At 38.0% G+C, this 18,135-nt stretch overlaps 1 protein-coding gene across 13 annotated transcripts in view; it reads right to left on the reverse strand.

Annotated features, from left to right (window-relative positions):
• Positions 1–4,283: 4,283 nt before the first annotated feature.
• The window catches only part of LOC113064306 (neural cell adhesion molecule 1-like), a 213,255-nt gene continuing 199,403 nt past the window's right edge, over positions 4,284–18,135 (reverse strand). For 7 of the 13 annotated variants that reach the window (XM_026235002.1, XM_026235003.1, XM_026235008.1 and 4 more), the window contains 4 exons: positions 11,572–11,770; positions 10,483–10,599; positions 9,682–10,167; positions 4,284–5,715 (listed from right to left, as the gene is read on the reverse strand). In XM_026235002.1, coding sequence (XP_026090787.1) covers positions 5,592–5,715; positions 9,682–10,167; positions 10,483–10,599; positions 11,572–11,770 — 926 coding nt within the window. In that variant the 3' untranslated portion in view covers positions 4,284–5,591. Of the gene's footprint in view, positions 5,716–9,681; positions 10,168–10,482; positions 10,600–11,571; positions 11,771–15,761; positions 17,305–18,135 lie in introns of those variants that run through there. The other 6 variants (XM_026235010.1, XM_026235011.1, XM_026235015.1 and 3 more) reach the window with 2 other exon arrangements.

The following is an 18,135-nucleotide window of genomic DNA, read 5'->3' on the forward strand; positions in this document are numbered from 1 at the left end:
TGGAACAGGTCTCAGAAAAGATCTGTAAAGCCACACACTTCCATTGCAAATCCCCAAATACTCAATGGCTATCATTGCGACGGTGATTTAGGTAGTGACAGCGTATGCAGGTTTCAGACACACGGATCAGTAGCTGATCGATGGGGTCTCTGCTCCCCGTGGAGTCTGTTTCCATAATACATCATTCAGTGGAACCTGCCAGGATCATTTACATAAGTTAATGGTAATTAACCTGGCTTTACGAGATGAATGAAATCAAACAGATTCAGATGTGGGTGTTTTTGACTGACATAATAACAAAAAGTTTTCAATTGACTTATAAATAAGTATAACTGGAAATTATATTTTATTTTACTTTAATCATATGAGAAACAATGGTCATTCATGAACAAATTCTCAATCAGACCAAAATCAATTTTTTTTTATGTTTTCAGTTTTTTTAAAGCAAATTCTGATAATTAACAAATTTATTTCAATATACAGTAGAATCAAACTATACCATATTTTATCAAATGTAAAGGTATATAATAAAATTAAAAGTTATGTAATTATGCCTTTATATTGGGTTTCTTAAATAGGCTGTTTTAATATCACTGAAAAGTAAGGGGAATAAAATGTCAACACATTTTAAGAAGAACCCATCTGAGGTGTTGATCAAACCTGTAGCATACAGTCTTTCCAACATCTTCTCCAGCTCTTTTTGTCCATGATGACCAGGCTTTCAGAACTCAGTAGTTCATGAGTCACAGAGGATCTGTGAGTCCATGTCATAAACTAAAAAAAAAAAAAAAAAAAAAAAAAAAACTGAGGTACTTAGAGTTCTAGAAATGAGAAACGAGGTAGTGAAAATTGTTAATGACATTTAAAGCCTGATATGTTTGATACATTTTGAATCTTAGACTCTTGTCTGTAACTTTCTCTGTTACATTAACAGGCCACTAATCAAAGCCATTTTAAACTGGACCTGAACAAGATTTCTGGAATGGATTAACTACAGAGGAAATTACTGTTCATCCAGTGACTTTTATTCTGCTGTAATATTTTCTCTGGCTGCAAAGTGAAACAGATCTGTTATTCCAACATGGTAAAATACTAATATGATCTATCTATCTATCTATCTATCTATCTATCTATCTATCTATCTATCTATATTTATATGTATCTATCAAAACACTGCCTTTGTATGTTTTTAATCACATGGCCTTTTGTGAGTCATCCGCTGTCATTTAGAGCGGATCTTTACTGCCACCCAGTGGACGAGAATGTGCAAGTGCAGCTGTTCAAATCTGTTCAAATCGGATACATTCAACAGATGTGAACTTTTGGAAGGGAATTAATTCGTTTTACAGCTATTTCACAATACTAAAGCATATAAAGTATTGTACCTCACATTTTTATTTAGTCACCTGATTATCAGAAAATCATAAATACTCGAAATACATTTTTGTTCTATCGCCGTCATCACTGAGAAATATGGCACATTTACTTTGGTTTTCGAGATGCACACTGTAAATCACGGGTTACTTTGACAACAGGTTTTTATTGCATTACAGACTGCTTCTTTAACTGTAAATTACCGTTAAAGTAGCAAAACTCTTATGTAAGGCGCAATGTGGTCTTGTGCGCCATCTGGTGGTGATGGTGTCTTATGTTTTCATTATTGGAAAAAATAATGAATAAAAATGATGAAAACATCATCTAAAATATTCATAACCTATTTTATAGCTTACTTTTTATGTCATACCTAAATACTACAGCAGTAATATTTCTGTCTATCCCAATGCCAAACACAGATGGCCTATATGTGTACAGACACTATACACACACACACACACACACACTGAACAAAATTATAAACACAACACTTTTGTTTTTGCCCCCATTTTTCATGAGTTTAACTAACTTTCTATGTACAAAAAAGGCCTATTTCTTTCAAATATCGTTCACACATTTATCTAAATCTTTGTTAGTGAGCACTTCTCCTCTGCCGAAATAATTCATCCACCTCACAGGTGTGGCATATCAAGATGCTGATTAGACAGCATGATTACTGCACAGGTGTGTCTTAGGCTGGCCACAATAAAATGGCATTCTTAAATGTGCAGTTTTATCACACAGTGCAACGCCACAGATGTTGCAAGTTTTAAGGGAGTGTGCAATTTGCATGCTGACTGCAGGAATGTCCACCAGAGATGTTGCCCGTGAATTGAATGTTAGATCCTGAGATCCTGAGGCCCGTTGTTGTGCCATTCACACACAACCATAACCTCATGTTGCAGCATGATGCATGGCCCTGTGTTGCAAAGATCTGTACACAATTTCTGGAAGCTGAAAACATCCCAGTTCTTGCATGGCCAGCATAATCAGCGGATATGTCACCCACTGAGCATGTTTGGGATGCTCTGGATCGGTGAGTACAACAGCGTGTTCCAGTTCCTGCCAACATAGCCTTTTACTGTGGCCAGCCTAAAGCACACCTGTGCAGTAATCATGCTGTCTAATCAGTATCTTGATATGCCACACCTGTGAGGTGGATGGATTATCTCGAGAAAGGAGAAGTGCTCACTAACACAGATTTAGACAGATTTTTAGAACAATAATTGAGAGAAATAGGTCTTTTGTGTACGTCGAAAAAGTCTTAGAAATTTGAGTTCAGCTGATGAAAAATGGGGACAAAAACAAGTGTTGTGTTTATAATTTTGTTTAGTGTGTGTATCTATGTATGTGTATATGTGTGTGTGTGTAATGCGTTGTGTTGCCCAGGACAAAGATCATTAAACTTTGTGACAACATAACCCAATTGAGTCACACTACTTGGGATAAGCAGTCACAATGAAACCCATCAATTAACAGCCTAGTTTTCTGAAATACTGAAATGTCTAGAATAAAAATAAAATAGAAAAACTGACACAGGCACATACAATTACAAAAACTACTTAAACTATAATTAGATATTCTAAAATAATACTAATGCATAACTAAAGTGTTCATATGAATTTACAATTATAAGTGTCTCTTCTACCAAGTTGCAAGTTATTATGAAAATGGTTTATGAAAAACAAGCTTATGTGAAAACAGTGTGGATATGTCTCAATATGTCTCAGTGTTTCAACGGCCAAGATCCTGTGCAGAACAGATGTGCATGTGAAAGGATACAGTAGAGACATCAAATATTTTTTCTCATTTTATTGAACACAACTTGTTTGACAGAATGAAGTCAGATTTTGTTGTCGGTTAGTATTTACAGCAGTGGCAGTTTGGGTGACATTTGATTTGTAAAAACCTGTATACAGCTGTGAGAAGGGCCTCTCAGTGTGGTATGAAGAGACAGATGTCTTATAAAGGTCTGAGATGAGAATGAAATGATGATAGAAACCAGTACACTTCAAACGGGCTTAATCTGCTGAGTTGATGAGCCTTAAATGCTTTGGAAACGATCATTTAAACAGACTTTTTGTCTTTCAAATGCCATGAGTGTAAGCATACAAACAAATTGGTCCCACATTGAATGCCGGTATAAATCAAAAGCTTGTTTTTCAGAGAAGAAAGAGCTTGTATGCCTCCTGGTACAGTTTCTGCAAGCCTCTCAGATGCTTATTAGACCAGAATCACTTCAAAAATAACTTTCATTATTAATTTTATTACATTACAAATGCTTAACAGAACACAAGCGTACATTCAAGTAGCATGATGTTTAAAGACCTAATAATGAAAGTTATTAAAACACGTTACCATTCAACTCCATGAAAGCATTTGATGTTTGTCTTGTAAAAGCAGACAACAGTGAACGTACTGTATGAATGACAAGAGTTCACTGACATTCAGATAAACGTACAAGTCTTTGACATTTTCAGTTATTTAGCAATTCAATTCGTAACCTTAACACCAATGACATCTAGTTCAGAATACATCGCATGCTTATTTTAGATGTCACTTAATGGCGGGAGAGCAGGCGACCCTGTGTGAATGAATATATTTACATTTATATATATATATATATATATATATATATATAGGGTATTATTTTGCATCAGTTAATTAGAGGCATGTTGTACAGATTTTGAGATCTCAAGTTTTCAGAAAGCCACAATCCATTTACACCCTCAGACCCAAAAGACCAAGTAACGACACTTTTGATCAAGAAACAAAACTATTATTTTCACAGTTTACAGATCTGGACCATCTGACAGCATTGGGGTATGTTGTCACCTGCATACAAGAGGATGTTCATATTGAAGGCACCAACTCCTTTTGTGTCTGTATTTCACCTCTGCAGCCGTCATCATCTTTTTTTTTTATTCTTATCATGATCAACATCATTTAAACTAACTGCTACGGCTTTCACAACCTATGGAAACTTTTTTGTTTTGTTTTATTCTAGTACACACTGTATTCACACTAGGATTTTCACGCATTCACAGTGCACAAGCTTGCAGCTAAAGAATGAGAAACTCTGTAAAAAAAGTCAGGCTGAATATTCTTTATGCTACGATCCACACTGGAGTACTATGGCTTAAATAAAAAGTAAAACAATAATTTGGCCATTTAAGTCAAAAACCAACCAACCAAACAAACAAAAACTGACAAGTATTTGAATTTTTATTAGTATCAAAGGGTCACGGCTTCATTTTAACAACATTTATTAATTACATGGGCAAAAGCCAATAGAGCAATGGGCAGACGTGATATGGGACGTGAACACGTGCGCCTGATGTTTTCATTATGCCACGAGTGCAACCAAGAGCTCTTGGTTGTACCTAATGTTTTAGTTTTTTTTTTAAGACTGTAAGACTTTTTTTTAAATCAAGTATCTCCTAAAAACCTAAAGTAAAGAAGAAACTCTAAGGTTCAGGAGAAACGGGATAAAACAGGAAAAAGTAGTAGTGGTGATTTGCACAGTCTAACCCTAACCGCTAGTTAATTGTGTAATTGTTTGTGTCGGGTTTGCTACAGAAGCAAACGTCATGTTAATGAGGGATATCAGAGCAAAATGCTGTAAACACTCAGGGCTGGGGTAAAAAAGAAGAAGACATATATAAAAATAATTCTGCAAAGCAAGCATGCTAAAAATCTATTGTTAACACCCTTTCTTTCTCGCTCTCAATTTGTTTTTTATAATAATGTGACAAAAAAAAAACAATAATAATAAAAGGCAGTTGCTTTTGTACATTATTTAAACATAAGTAAAACATCAAAAATGTTCCCTCAAAAATTAATGTGACAGACAATAACAATGGCAATACTGCATGTAATAAAACAGGACAGAATTGAATGTGTGAAGGCGAAAAGGTGATAACTGTGATAGGTGTATTTGAAGTCACTGATCTTACTTACAGAGGTCAAGGAGACTGCACTAGAGGAAAATAATCTTTCCTTCTTGCATTGATGAAAAAAAGAAAGGCTTCAATGGTAGAAACAATCAAAAAGTATAAAATAAAAGGCATATGCGCGAGCTCTTTATGCGCTCTATACATTTTGACGTGTATTGTTCTGTGAACTTAAAGACACTGAAGAAAGAACCCCTTGTATTTGAGATGTGGTGGTGGTGTGGTGCTGTCTGTCTGTGAATGTTGTTCGCCGTCCATTCCGGATCATGCTTTGCTCTCGTTGCCGTTCGTCTGGGGGGCTTCATTAGGGACTGTCTTCACCTCCGCCGGGTTTTTCTTTACCTCCATGTCTGGCGTTTTACTTTTGTCATCTACAACAATTTTACCACTGGGGGAAAGAGAGAAAAAAGAGACGTTTATCAGCAGTGTCTATCAGTCCTCTGTTTGGCTGCCTCCCCTTTTTATACTACTGTATTTCCAAGGATCAGCTCACCCAAAAATGACAATTCTGTCATGATTTGTTCACCCTCATGTTCTTTCAAACCTGTATGAGTTTCTTTCATTCTTTCTTTCTTCAGTGGAACACAAAAGATGGATTTTGACCAAACTGAAGAATATGCTAGGCATTGTTTTCAACATAATGAAAGTGAATGAAGACTGGTGCTCAGTGCTCCACAAATGACAAAGAAACACCATAAAATGAACATAAAAGTGGTTCATATGAGTCATTTTTTCAGTCTTAATATGGTAGCACTATGTGACAAAAATCTTGACTAGGTTTCTTTGGTACGTTCATTTATTTAATGTATTTCAAAATGTAATTAATTTCTGTTTTGGCATAGCTGAATATTCAGCAGCCATTACTCCAGTCTTTTAGTGTCCATGCTGTGAGTATTTAAGACATACCTCTGTTGCACAAATAGCATATAAAATAACCTGTAGTAGGTCTATACAGGTGGAGCTGGGGAAGAAGGAGGACACTGTGAAATGGTCTAATACATTTCTTTCAACAACAACAAAAAAAATCTTTGGAATGATAGATCGTATGTAGTACTTTTATCATGCTATCATCAGTTTTGAAATGACATTAGGAGGAAAATAAGACAGCACATTTTGATTTTTGGGTGAACTGTCCCTTTAAGTTTAGAGGGAACAGACTTCAGTCTAGCCAATTAATTTCCCAGCTAACAGGATCTTATTTGGTTATCTTATGCTAACATCAAAGATAATTCATGAGTATGTATGAAGACAGAGGAACATTGCATGCAGGTATGATTCATATGAATCATAATACTCAAGTTAAAGCTTGCTGTGAGCAGTAAACCCATGGCATTGGTGCAGAGATCCTTTCTGCTGCACAGACTCAGCTGCAGACACAATCCTCATAAAACTGCATAAATGTTAACCTCTCCCTCTGCGCTCATTGGCTGTGTAATAGTTTTGTTGATACACAGAGTGCTTGTCTCTTGGGGTCAGGCTGGAGCAAAAAGCATAATAATAAATAATAAATCATAAATAAATGAAAATCATCCACCGCAAACTGCCTATTACTGAATATTTTACAGGCACACAGACATTTGTTCTCAAGGGAGCTGACAGAGCAAATAGTGGGCCTTGAAAAAAGGAAGTTTACTTAAATTATTTTGCAGTAGGCTGATTCTCTCCAAAACGCTGATAATTCCTGTAATGGAATTGACTGTACTGGTGTGCCAATTCATTCATAAATGCATAATGAACCACGAAAATTAAAGATGAGTTTTGCTGGCAGGAAATCGAGATGGACGGTCCCTATTGCATTTCTAACACGTTCCCTTCCAACCTGCCCGGCTGATATCAGCTGTGAATGATTGTTCATTATATTCATCAAACACGCCTGGACAGCAACCGACTTCTATGCCATGACGCAGGACCATCGGCGGCAGTGTCGAGCGCTCTTGGATACAGCAGAGCCACAGAGAGGCTTTGTAGGGAACAGAATGTGTGTAGCGGAGTGAGGGCGTCTCGTGTTACAATCTACACGATCTCAGTGGTACGACATAAGAGCAAGCTGCTTTGTCAGTGTCCGAGGTCTGAGCTGTTTGTCCCCCGGTGGAATGTCGCTACGCTCATCACAATAAAGCTATCTGATCACATCCCGGCTCTTATGAAGAGCAGCCAAGTGTGCAGAGTCCCGTCGAACGACTGCGACAGACACAAAGCAACATTATTCCTTCTGAGCGAGCTGAGGCTCCAGCGGCATCACAAGAAAACCCTCCGTCATTTGTCAGTTTGCATCCTTGGCGAGCTGTCTTTAAAAGTGCAAACTCTCATTCTTGAAGGGGAAAAACTCTGACTTTAGGTGTCTTGAGAGACAGATTGAGTTCCATTGATATTCTGCAGGCTCTGTGAAGACTAGGGAAGTCGCTCTGGTAGCTGAAAATCTACAGACACAGCCAATAAGTCCAGGCGGCAACTAATCAGAGGCAACTTCCCAGGAGTTTTCCTGCTCAAATTAGACAACTGAGAGAGAGAACAAGCCTGACATGCGCCGACTGGGCCATACATAGAAAGCAGAAACTACACAGCACGAATGGAAGTGGGGAAAACAAAGTCTCTGGTAAATATTTAACAAATGCCATGTTCCAACTAATTCCCTGCTGGAAGTTTTGGCTTAATGTTCGACAGCCGATTTTCTCTGTACTTCGCAATAGAGCAACTGAGGAGTCTGGAGATGCCACTACTTCTGGCTACATTAGGAAGCTCCATAAATCTAGCAGGACTGAGTCAGTCAGATGTGAAATGTTTGTTTAATTTTGCAATATGCACCTTTGAATGAATGAAACCAGTGCTACTCAGAGGCACTGATGCTCTCAGCATGGCTCCAGCGAATATGGAGCAGGGTTGTTTAATTTATGTATATTTTGTACATTATAGCTGAAATTTTCGCTAGTTTTAGTTAAATTTCACAACAACATAGCTTAGTGCTTGTGAACAATAAAAATGTGCCATTGAACAATTGTAACTACTATCATTCTGGCATCTCTGGCACATATCTGATTCAAAGCCATGGACCAAATCCACTCAAATCTTTTGTCAGATGGAGAACAAGTCCTGGTTGGTTTTATTAAAGTTTGCAAAGTTCATAGCTAAGAACTGTTGGAATATATTCGAGAAATCTGTTCGAGGCCATTTGGATCAACTAAACGAGACTCTAAACTGAATTTGTGTTGTCTTCCCACTGTTTCAGAGAGATATTATTTTCAGAAACAACTATTGTATGATTATTGTGGTGTAGTTGACTGCATAAATACACTACTATTCAAAAGTGTGGGGTTGGTACTATTTTTTTATGTTTTTGAAAATGTCTCACCCAGGCTGAATTTATTTCATTAAAAAATACAGTAAAACGGTAATGTTGTGAAATATCATTACAATTTAAAATAACTGTTTTCTATTTGAATATATTTGAAATATTCCTGTGATGGCAAAGCTGAGTTTCAGTGTCACATGATCCTTCAGAAATCATTCTAATATGATGACTTGCTGCTCAAGAAACATTGTTGTTGTTGTTTTTTCTCCCTAGAGTTTTTTGAATTGCAATGTATCTGTAACATCATATACAAAAAGTGAACTAAACTGAACTGTGATGGTTGTTTACCTGACAATCAGATGCGTTTCTGTCAAACTGTAATTGTCTCTGTAAATAAACTTCATGTTGTCGTTTTATGTTTTGCATATTTAATGGGAATATTTCCATTGCTGTTTTTTCTCCTTCTGTTTTTGTTACCAACATTACCCTTGATGTGTACATCAGCTGGCCATTTGAAAGTGGCCATTTCACCCACAGAGGCACCAATGACTCCGCACCTCATCTCATATATTAATGTAATTACAACAATCATACATTAGCCTTCTCTAAGATGCTCTTTTATACAATAGCACCATTAAGGCTGCTAATTTATTTCTCACTGTCCTTTTCAGCCTTGAAAGCCATCATTTAAAATCATCAGCTGTGGAATTGTGCCATTTGCGACAACCAATCATTGTGAGGCTCTGCCAGCATTAATAGAGGAATCAATTAGCTTGCTCCAAAAAACAAAACCAAAAGAACAATTTGACACATTTATAATTCCACTGTGCTTTGAAACGCCGCCATTGAATTGGTTTTTACAGAGGTGCAAATAAAGTCTCTCATTTGAATACCAAACGGAATACGAAAGGTTGGAGATGCAGGTGGAACCAGATGAAATTCTGATTTTACATTAAGAAGTGAGAAGTAACTGAACAGGAAGGAGGGGTGATGAAGAAACAGACAGTGAGAAAGTGGAGATGGTTAAGGACACAAACACAACTAAACATGTAGAGGTGGCCATACTCGTCCTGGTTGGGTGCGGACGGTGCGCTGGAAGGGTCGCTGGAGGGCTTGCCCAGCGCATCCTTGGCAAGGTCATTATCTGTTGTCTGGTGGGCTCCTCCCTGTACCTGAGAGTCCTTACTTTGGGGGGAGTTTGCCAGCTCAGCCGGGCTCTGGCCATTGGCTTTGGCCGGATCTGCAGGGGTTGAATCAGACGGCTGGGGGGCATCTAAGGACTTTGAGGTCTGGTTGGAGGGTGTATCGCTCAGGTCCACCAGAGGGGCCACGGCTGCAGGAGCAGCTTGTGGGGAGGTGGGTGAGGTGATGCTAGGTTTGGGGGTGCTGGACTGGGGGGTAGCTTTAGGGACCGCTTTAGGGTTGGCTGCAGGGGCAGTGCTTGAGGTAAGGGTGGTGCTATCGCTAGTAGGACTGTCAGTGCCAGGGTCTGAGTTAGTGGTTACAGAGGGAAGCAAGTCCACTACTGTTGCTGTGGTGTCAGCAGCGTGCCTGTGAGGACAGTGGGAAGAGAGAGAGGAGAGACGGGGAGAAGGAGATTCACACAAAGAGAAAGGAGTGGGGGGGGGGGGAGGCCAAGGCAAAACATAGACATACATCAGTAAGTCCAACATGCATTTCAAAATTAAACACACCATGTTAGGTAATCACAAAAAAAGTGAGGGGTGTGTGGTATCTACACCATTAAACTACAACAGAGAGACTGTTAAACACAAGTAGATGTTAATAACCTGAAGAAAAGACCAGACTTTTGCGTTATGGACTGTGTGTGTGTGTGTGTGTGTGTGTGTGTTTTTAGTGACTCACTCAGGGTCTGTCAAAGGGGTGGTCTCATTGGGTTCGGTGGGTCCTCCTCCTTCATGGTTTGGTGTGTGTCCCTCCTCAGTCCTTACCTCCACAATGGGCTCCTTAGATTCATCCTTACTGTAAAAGATGACACACCAGAGTTACCCAGATAAACAAATGACACAAGGGGTGTTGTTATATGGCTTGCGAACGTGTAGTGAACATTGCTGGCTAACACCGATAAGGATTTGTTCAAATTTGCAGCACTGATTAAAACGGGTTGATTATAAACAAATTTGTCTCGCACCACATGGTGTACTTTTCTGGCAAAAGTGTGTTTATATTAATTTATAGCTGTCATGGTATCATAGTAAGAAATGTAAGGGGAAAGGGGGCTTTTTTTATATTCTATTGTCAGATTTACTTAAAATGTGTCATTTTTGTAAAACCGTTTGCAGGGAAGGTAAAAAAAATTATATTATAGAAAAAAATTTATTTCTTAATTGTTTGGACATATTTTTAATATTTAGCATATTTGTGAAACCTTTGGCACTTTTCATAAAAATATAAATTTTAATAAAAAAAAAAATATGATTCCAAAATAGCTTTTTTTGTAAAAAATAATGTCAAATCAAATAATGTTTTATCAATATTTTTGCATGACAAAATATAAATATATTTAGAATACACTGTTGTCTGACAAATATGACAATATGGTGCTATAAATATTTATCATAATCAAAAACGGTTGTTGAGTCCTTCAGTGAAATAACACGACATCACAATTGGGATATAATAGCTCACTAGTTAAAAAAGAAAAGGTTTTCTTTGCATTGCGTTTTCAAAGGCTACTAAAACAGATGCAACGAGGCAGCCTTTTCATTCCTAACCAGCATGCACCTCTCCTCCTCTCCTCTTATCTCAACACGGCCGCCATGAGGCAATATTCACATCATTCTCATTCATGAAGTCAGATATGTCACTATCAGCCCTGCCTCAAGCCCTCCTGTAGAGCTGATGGGGATGATAATGATGGGAGAGCCGTGATGGATGGCGTTATCGGACAAGGGAACATACACAGATGAGAGGGAAAGGAAAAGACAGGCTCACGTGAAAGCGGCTTTTCCCTCCTCGATATCCTTCTCTTTGGAAGAGGGCCCAGACTTGCCGCAGAAGTTGACGGCGATGCACATGAGGAGGCCGCACTTGTTGAGGAAGTAGCATGTGACGTCCACGCCGAAGAGGAGCAGGACGAAGACCACAATGAGGATGCCCACGATTGCCCCGGTGCCCATCCCTGAGCTGGTTTCTTTGGGACGGAGGAAAAGTCAAAGAAAAAAAGGAAACAAGATTTTATCACAGACCAGGTCTTAAAGTGTGAGGCTTTTCCACAGTGCCACAGTGATCTATGCAATCTAGAATAAAAAATTACATTTCCATATAGTATATTTTGTATGCTGTACTGTACTGTAATTTGAAGTGAGCTGAAATGATTGGTTTGTTGAAGGCAGTTAGGACTAAAGCCAACACACTCATTGAAACACATAAGGGCGAATTCACTAAACAGTTGTTCTTTTACATACTCTAAAAACCTGTGGCTTTTTCCACTAACAATCAGCAATCCAGTATAACAAGGTACTAAAGGTGCTGAAATGCACTGCTTTGTGTTTAAACTAAAGGGACAGGTCATCCAAAAACAGGTCATTACTCACCCTCATGTTGTTCCAAACCTGTTTGTGACTTACTTTCCTCTGTGGAACATAAAATAGGAATGTATCTCAAAATATAGTGCACAACAACAATTTAAATAAATAAAGTCATACAGGTTTGAAATGACATGAGGGTGAGTAAATGATCATTTAGAATTTTCTTTTTTGCATGACCTGTCCCTTTAAGTCACTGTATTTAGAGAAATCCTCCTCTCTTTGTAAATTTGAAATTGAACCTCACAAAACATAACGTCAATGCGGTTAACAGAATTTTGTTTGTGTACATTTTATATTAATCATGGCAACAGCAATTCATCAAATGATAATCTAGCAATAGAGAAGAGCGTTATAGCCGGGGCGTATATGAGTGTAGATGTAGATGAGTCCTTCTTACACATTTTAAAGAGGTGCATGGATGGATGCTGCACAGTTGCAGAAAAGTATTCCAGATTATGTTTGTCTGCTATATCCTTCACAACCAGGACCAGGAAATGTGAAGTGCAAACAGCATTGATTTTGTTACCTGATTAGCATAATTCCTTCATGCAATCTCTAATTACTAAAACAACAAATGTGCAAATAAACACCACTATTAGTTAATTATTAGTGAATTCACCCCCATAATATATATGTTCTCCACACAGACTGCCAAAGTGGGATACAGTTCATCCACACACAGTATACAACATCACATCACATACAGCGTCATTCTGAAGCAGGGCATTCACCACTCACATGAAAATGAACCCAGCATGCTTATTCAGAGACAAAATTAACTCTCTTTTTTTTACAGAACTTTAGCTGTCTTCAGAACGCTGACTACAAGGCTTGTTCTGTTCACATTCATGCACATATTTCAATAGAGAAACTGCGTTGGTATGGAACAGCGAAGATAATCTCAATATTCAGCTCTTAGTGCATTCACTTATGGGGTAACTCCAGCGTAAACACACACAAACGTAAGCCATACTGATGAAAATAAAAGAAAATAGCATGTTAAAGGAACAAGGATTAAATGAAATGGAGAAACACAAGCAGAACTGTGTTTTCAGCTCTTGAAAACACAGACTACTTACCAGGAATAACAAGCTATACCATGAAAATGCTAAATAGCTACAGGATCTGCAGAGACGGACTGTTGGGTCTGGATCAGTAAACACAACCCAAAATGAAAATGTGGTTGTATGGATCATAATGCTGCATCGGTAAACATGGCAATTCATTTAAACTCAATCCATAGAAATCTATGCTGAAATATTTGATTCAAATGTAGGAAGATGACTTAGTTTTCAAGTGGACATTATAAAAGATAAACTAAGTGCTTTTGGACTAACAAAGGGAGATGTGATGCAGCTTAAAGTAAATACTGCCTATTTTGGACAGATTATGATTGGAAATTCTATAAAATAATAAAATAAAATAGTGTACACATAAACAGTTGAGACAGGTAAAAAGCTAATACCTATCATAAAGCAGTTGTTCTATAATAGGTTGTAAGCAAATTCACTTTCTTGTATATATTTATATGTATACCTAGACAACATTTTCACCTGGCATAGAACACATGATATAATATGGTGGCTGCAAAAAAATTAGCTAACATAGTTTATTGTTAGCCCAACACTCTATTGGCACTCCATTCAAGTATTCTTGTGAGTATACAGCCATAAATTATACCGCGAATTAAGATGAACATTGAACAAGCTGACAGAATTTACAATTAGGCTTATATCGAGTTCTAGGCAACTTCGCATTAAGTGTCTCTAATGGAACGTCCATCTGAATCATTGATGGAGCCACATAAAGACCTAAAACACATCTTCATGTATCAAGGAGATCATGAATTATGGATGCACTCAACAGAGACCTGGAGGGAAAATTCATTAGACAAAACTGTAGCTCTACTCGAGTCACAATGCTTTCAGAAAACTGTGCTCAAGACCTGCAATAAACCTACAATAAACCAAAACGTATTATGAACTTAAACCAAGAAACCTGTGTGATAGGTAATCTGGTGCTGTGGACTTTTTGATGAAATCTAGACATCGTAGCAGTCAACAAACTCTACGGATGTGTTTAAGAGGCTGGGTAACGGGAGGTAGAGCTGACAGATTTAATCTACCGACCATCCAGGAGAGGGCCGAGAGCGTTTCTCCTAGCTCAGGGCTCGGAGTGGGTCGCACTTGTTTTCCTGAGCTTCAGCCTGCATTTTAACAAGTGCGATAAATCACAGCACACATCTGAGCACAAAGGCTGTCTCGCTGAGCTCCTTCATTGGCCAAAAACGGCTAACTCTGCTGACTCAGCAGCGTGCTTGAAAGGTATTCAAGACACTCGAGATGTATCCACGTATTACAAACCTTATCATGTTCTTAATAATGAAAATTATTGTGAAAAAATGGTATATGCTATATGAGTGTTGGGGGGAATCTAGGCAGTCCAAAATACCTGGACACAGTTAGCCGTTAGCATTCCCATGGCACATGTATACATCAGTTTATGCTCATGGACACTCAGTTCTGGACACATTTTTTGAAGCCAATTATTTGAGCTGTAAATGTCATGTGACTTAACATTATACACACACACACACACACACACACACACACATATATATATATATATATATATATATATATATATATATATATATATATATATATATAGAGAGAGAGAGAGAGAGAGAGAGAGAGAGAGAGAGAGAGAGAGAGAGAGAGAGAGAGAGAGAGAGAGAGAGAGAGAGAGAGAGAGAGAGAGAGAGAGAGAGTTCTAATGTGCCACGTGTTCTCTTGAGAAAGGTTTTTTTTTCAATAAGGTTTGTCAATTTATATTCAGTTTATTTTAGAGTAAAACAACGTCTGCGGTAAATGTAAATTGATAATACTTTTTATTACTTAAATACTTTTTAAAACATCCAAGTATTGTCAAGTTATGTTTACTATTATAAAACTCTTGGCAAATTAGTCTTCTGAGTTTTGACATGACGGCTGCAGTACTCTATAGAATACAAAAGTACTAGCAAATTAATTTGTGGTTAATTTTGCATAGCCATCAATGGAAAAAACAGGCTTTGTGTGCTCGGAATGTAGTTATGGCAGGGGCTAGCTGCTAGCTAATGCTAACAAGCCAAACTTTAACCTCCTGTGTTGAATATTATTATGAACGTATTAAATAAAGCAACTGGAAGATCATCATTTTAATAGCTCCAGAGACATCTGATGATTGTGACTCTTCCCTAAAAACCTATTTTAACTTTTACAGCATGGTCATTACAAATTTTCAGTCTGTTCTGAGGACTCTCAGATTATTTAGACACCTCCACACTTGGCACTTGCCTCCGTTTCCAGTCACTCTCAGTGATAAGTGTGAACAAGTGGCACTTCTGCCGGTGCCAAGTCTGGATTCTCAAGTCATTTTGCCTCTGGTTCTGCCTAGTCTGAATGAAGCCGATAATCCATCCGGAGTGGCATTAAACATCCCAGACTGGCCAAACGGGGTGCTGCTTTTCTGATGAAATGTCACCTAGCACCAACACACAACGATTAAAGACGGAGACGCACCTGCATATGAATGATAAGCATGACAAACTGATTGGCACATGCGTTTCCAGGAGTCAAACCTCCAGGGCGCATCACTTTATTACCATGAGAATCCATTCCAAAATGGGAAACAAATGCTACTCCATTCTATTGAACAAACAACCCCCATTCCCTCGCCCATTTATTTCCATAACCCTGCCAAATATATGAGGTTTTATACTGTAAGACACTTAAATACATTAGTTGCACTTGACACACTCCTAGGAAATGCCTGCATAGGTCTTGAATAATAATGACACTCGCATTTCCACTCTCGATGGCATCCAGCAGCCTTGGAACGTGTAAACTGACCACCATCTTCTTTAATATGGACGGACAGCTGGCTGGAGGCCAAGCAACACCCATACCTGTATCTGTCCATCGCTAATGTTCAAAATGGATTTATACGGTTACAACGGAGGTGGTGCCATGCACACAAGAACGCTTGAGGGTTTCACACTAAAATTCAGTCTGGGGGGGTGTTTATGTTAAATCCTGTCTAAGCAAGAAAAAACAGCCTTAAGGAATTTAGCATTTCAGAGTAGAGATGGTCAATCAGAAGTACTGCAGTACACTCCTGCCCTTTAAAAATTAAAAGCTCTGTGGGTCCCTACGAACCGACACTGAGCACCATGTCATCATGGGATAAACATGAAATGGTCACACATTATGGTCCCATGCAACTCGCTGTCGTGAGATTTTGACTCAAATCCATGGTGTGTTCGTTAGAAACTCAAAATAATAAAAACAATCTAACTAGCTTACCGTATTTTCTTAAAACCTACAATGATTACTGCAGGACACCATACACGTATGTGTATACAAAAAATGTATTACAGAACATAATTAAATTACACTGTTGAAAATGACACTTTTGACGTGAATGAGTTTAACAGCAGTAGCATTAGTTTTGAATGGTGTTTTCAAGTAAGAAGCAGAGAAAAGAAAATGTAAATAAAAGTCCATTACAAGAAAGTATATATTTTCAGAATCTAAAATTATGTACAGTTTGTCACAAAAAAACACACTTTCCATGTCAACACACAAACTCTTCCAAATTAGTTAATATCTTAATAATAAAAAGAACAATAACGAAAGAATAAAAAAAAATTAAATTAATGAAGGCAATGAAAATTAGGACTTGATCTCCTAAATGGGCCTTAGAATAATTATATCAAGATTAAATCAGGAAACTAGGCTTCTTGATAGGGAAAGATTTTCTACAACACTTCAAAAAGTCCATGGTTTGAAAAAAAAAAAAAAACTTTTCAAACATACTGACGTTGTCTTGCTTAAACATAAAATGAATAAGAAACTTAAAAATTCCAATTAATTCCAATACATTTAACTGATATTCTTTTTTGTTTGTTTGTTTGTTTGTGTGTGTAGCCTGCGATAGGATCAGAAAGGCATAGAAAACTGAAGGGTGTGGGGTTGAAGAGTGGACGGGGCTCCTCTTCTCTGGCGAGCCCCAGTTTATGAGAGCACTAGCAGAGTCAGCATGGAGAACATGAGAGTGACGAGAGCGTACGTCACAGAGGAGCAGCCAAGGGTTGCTGAGACCACACATCCCACACCACCACAACAAAAAAGACACCCAAAGACCACAGGGACAGTGCACAGGAGAAAACAAAAAGTGCATGTTTGAAAATGCGATGATCCGGTGATGTCCGATTTTACACATGGAGACAGAAAAAGGGAAAGAGGGAGGGAAGGAAGGGAAAAAACAGGGAAAGAAATTGGGAGAGAGGGAGAGAGAAAAAAGAGAGAGACAGAGAATAGGTCAAATACTGAAAATTAAGTTTAAAAGGTTAATCAAGAAAAGAATATCAAAGGAAATTTCCAGCAAGTTAGTAAAAACCAAAGTAAGAAGGTCATAGCATGCTAAAAGCACAGCAATGACAGCAAGTCGAGAATGAAAGGACAACAGTAGTCAAATGATGGAAAACATGGAATGATAAGGGACACTAAGACACGTACAATGAAGAAACACAGATCAGGCAACTGTCCTGGTATTTGACATTGCATATATACTTTACTGCCAATTTTGATACAACTTACATATCCTCTCTTTCTTTAAAGGTGAAGTGTGCATTTTCCGCTCTGCTTGCCTCTATAAACTGTATTGCCACATTAATAACAAAAAGAGTAATTGCTGCAATTGCTGCAAAAATAAAAGAGAAAACGGCAATTGCTTTGTCAAACAGATAGTCCCATCCCAAACCCAGTGGTCATCAATTGCACCACAGAGACAGTGTTTACACTTTTTGGAGAAATTCATCTGGTTTATTTATAGTTGTCTCTAATGTACAGATAGCGAAGATATTTTAAAATTAGACATTAATTACATAAAATGCACACTTCAGCTTTAAACAAGTGCTGCCAGA

Source organism: Carassius auratus, chromosome 46 (genome assembly GCF_003368295.1).
Source record: "Carassius auratus strain Wakin chromosome 46, ASM336829v1, whole genome shotgun sequence".
Classification (NCBI taxonomy): Eukaryota; Metazoa; Chordata; class Actinopteri; order Cypriniformes; family Cyprinidae; genus Carassius; species Carassius auratus.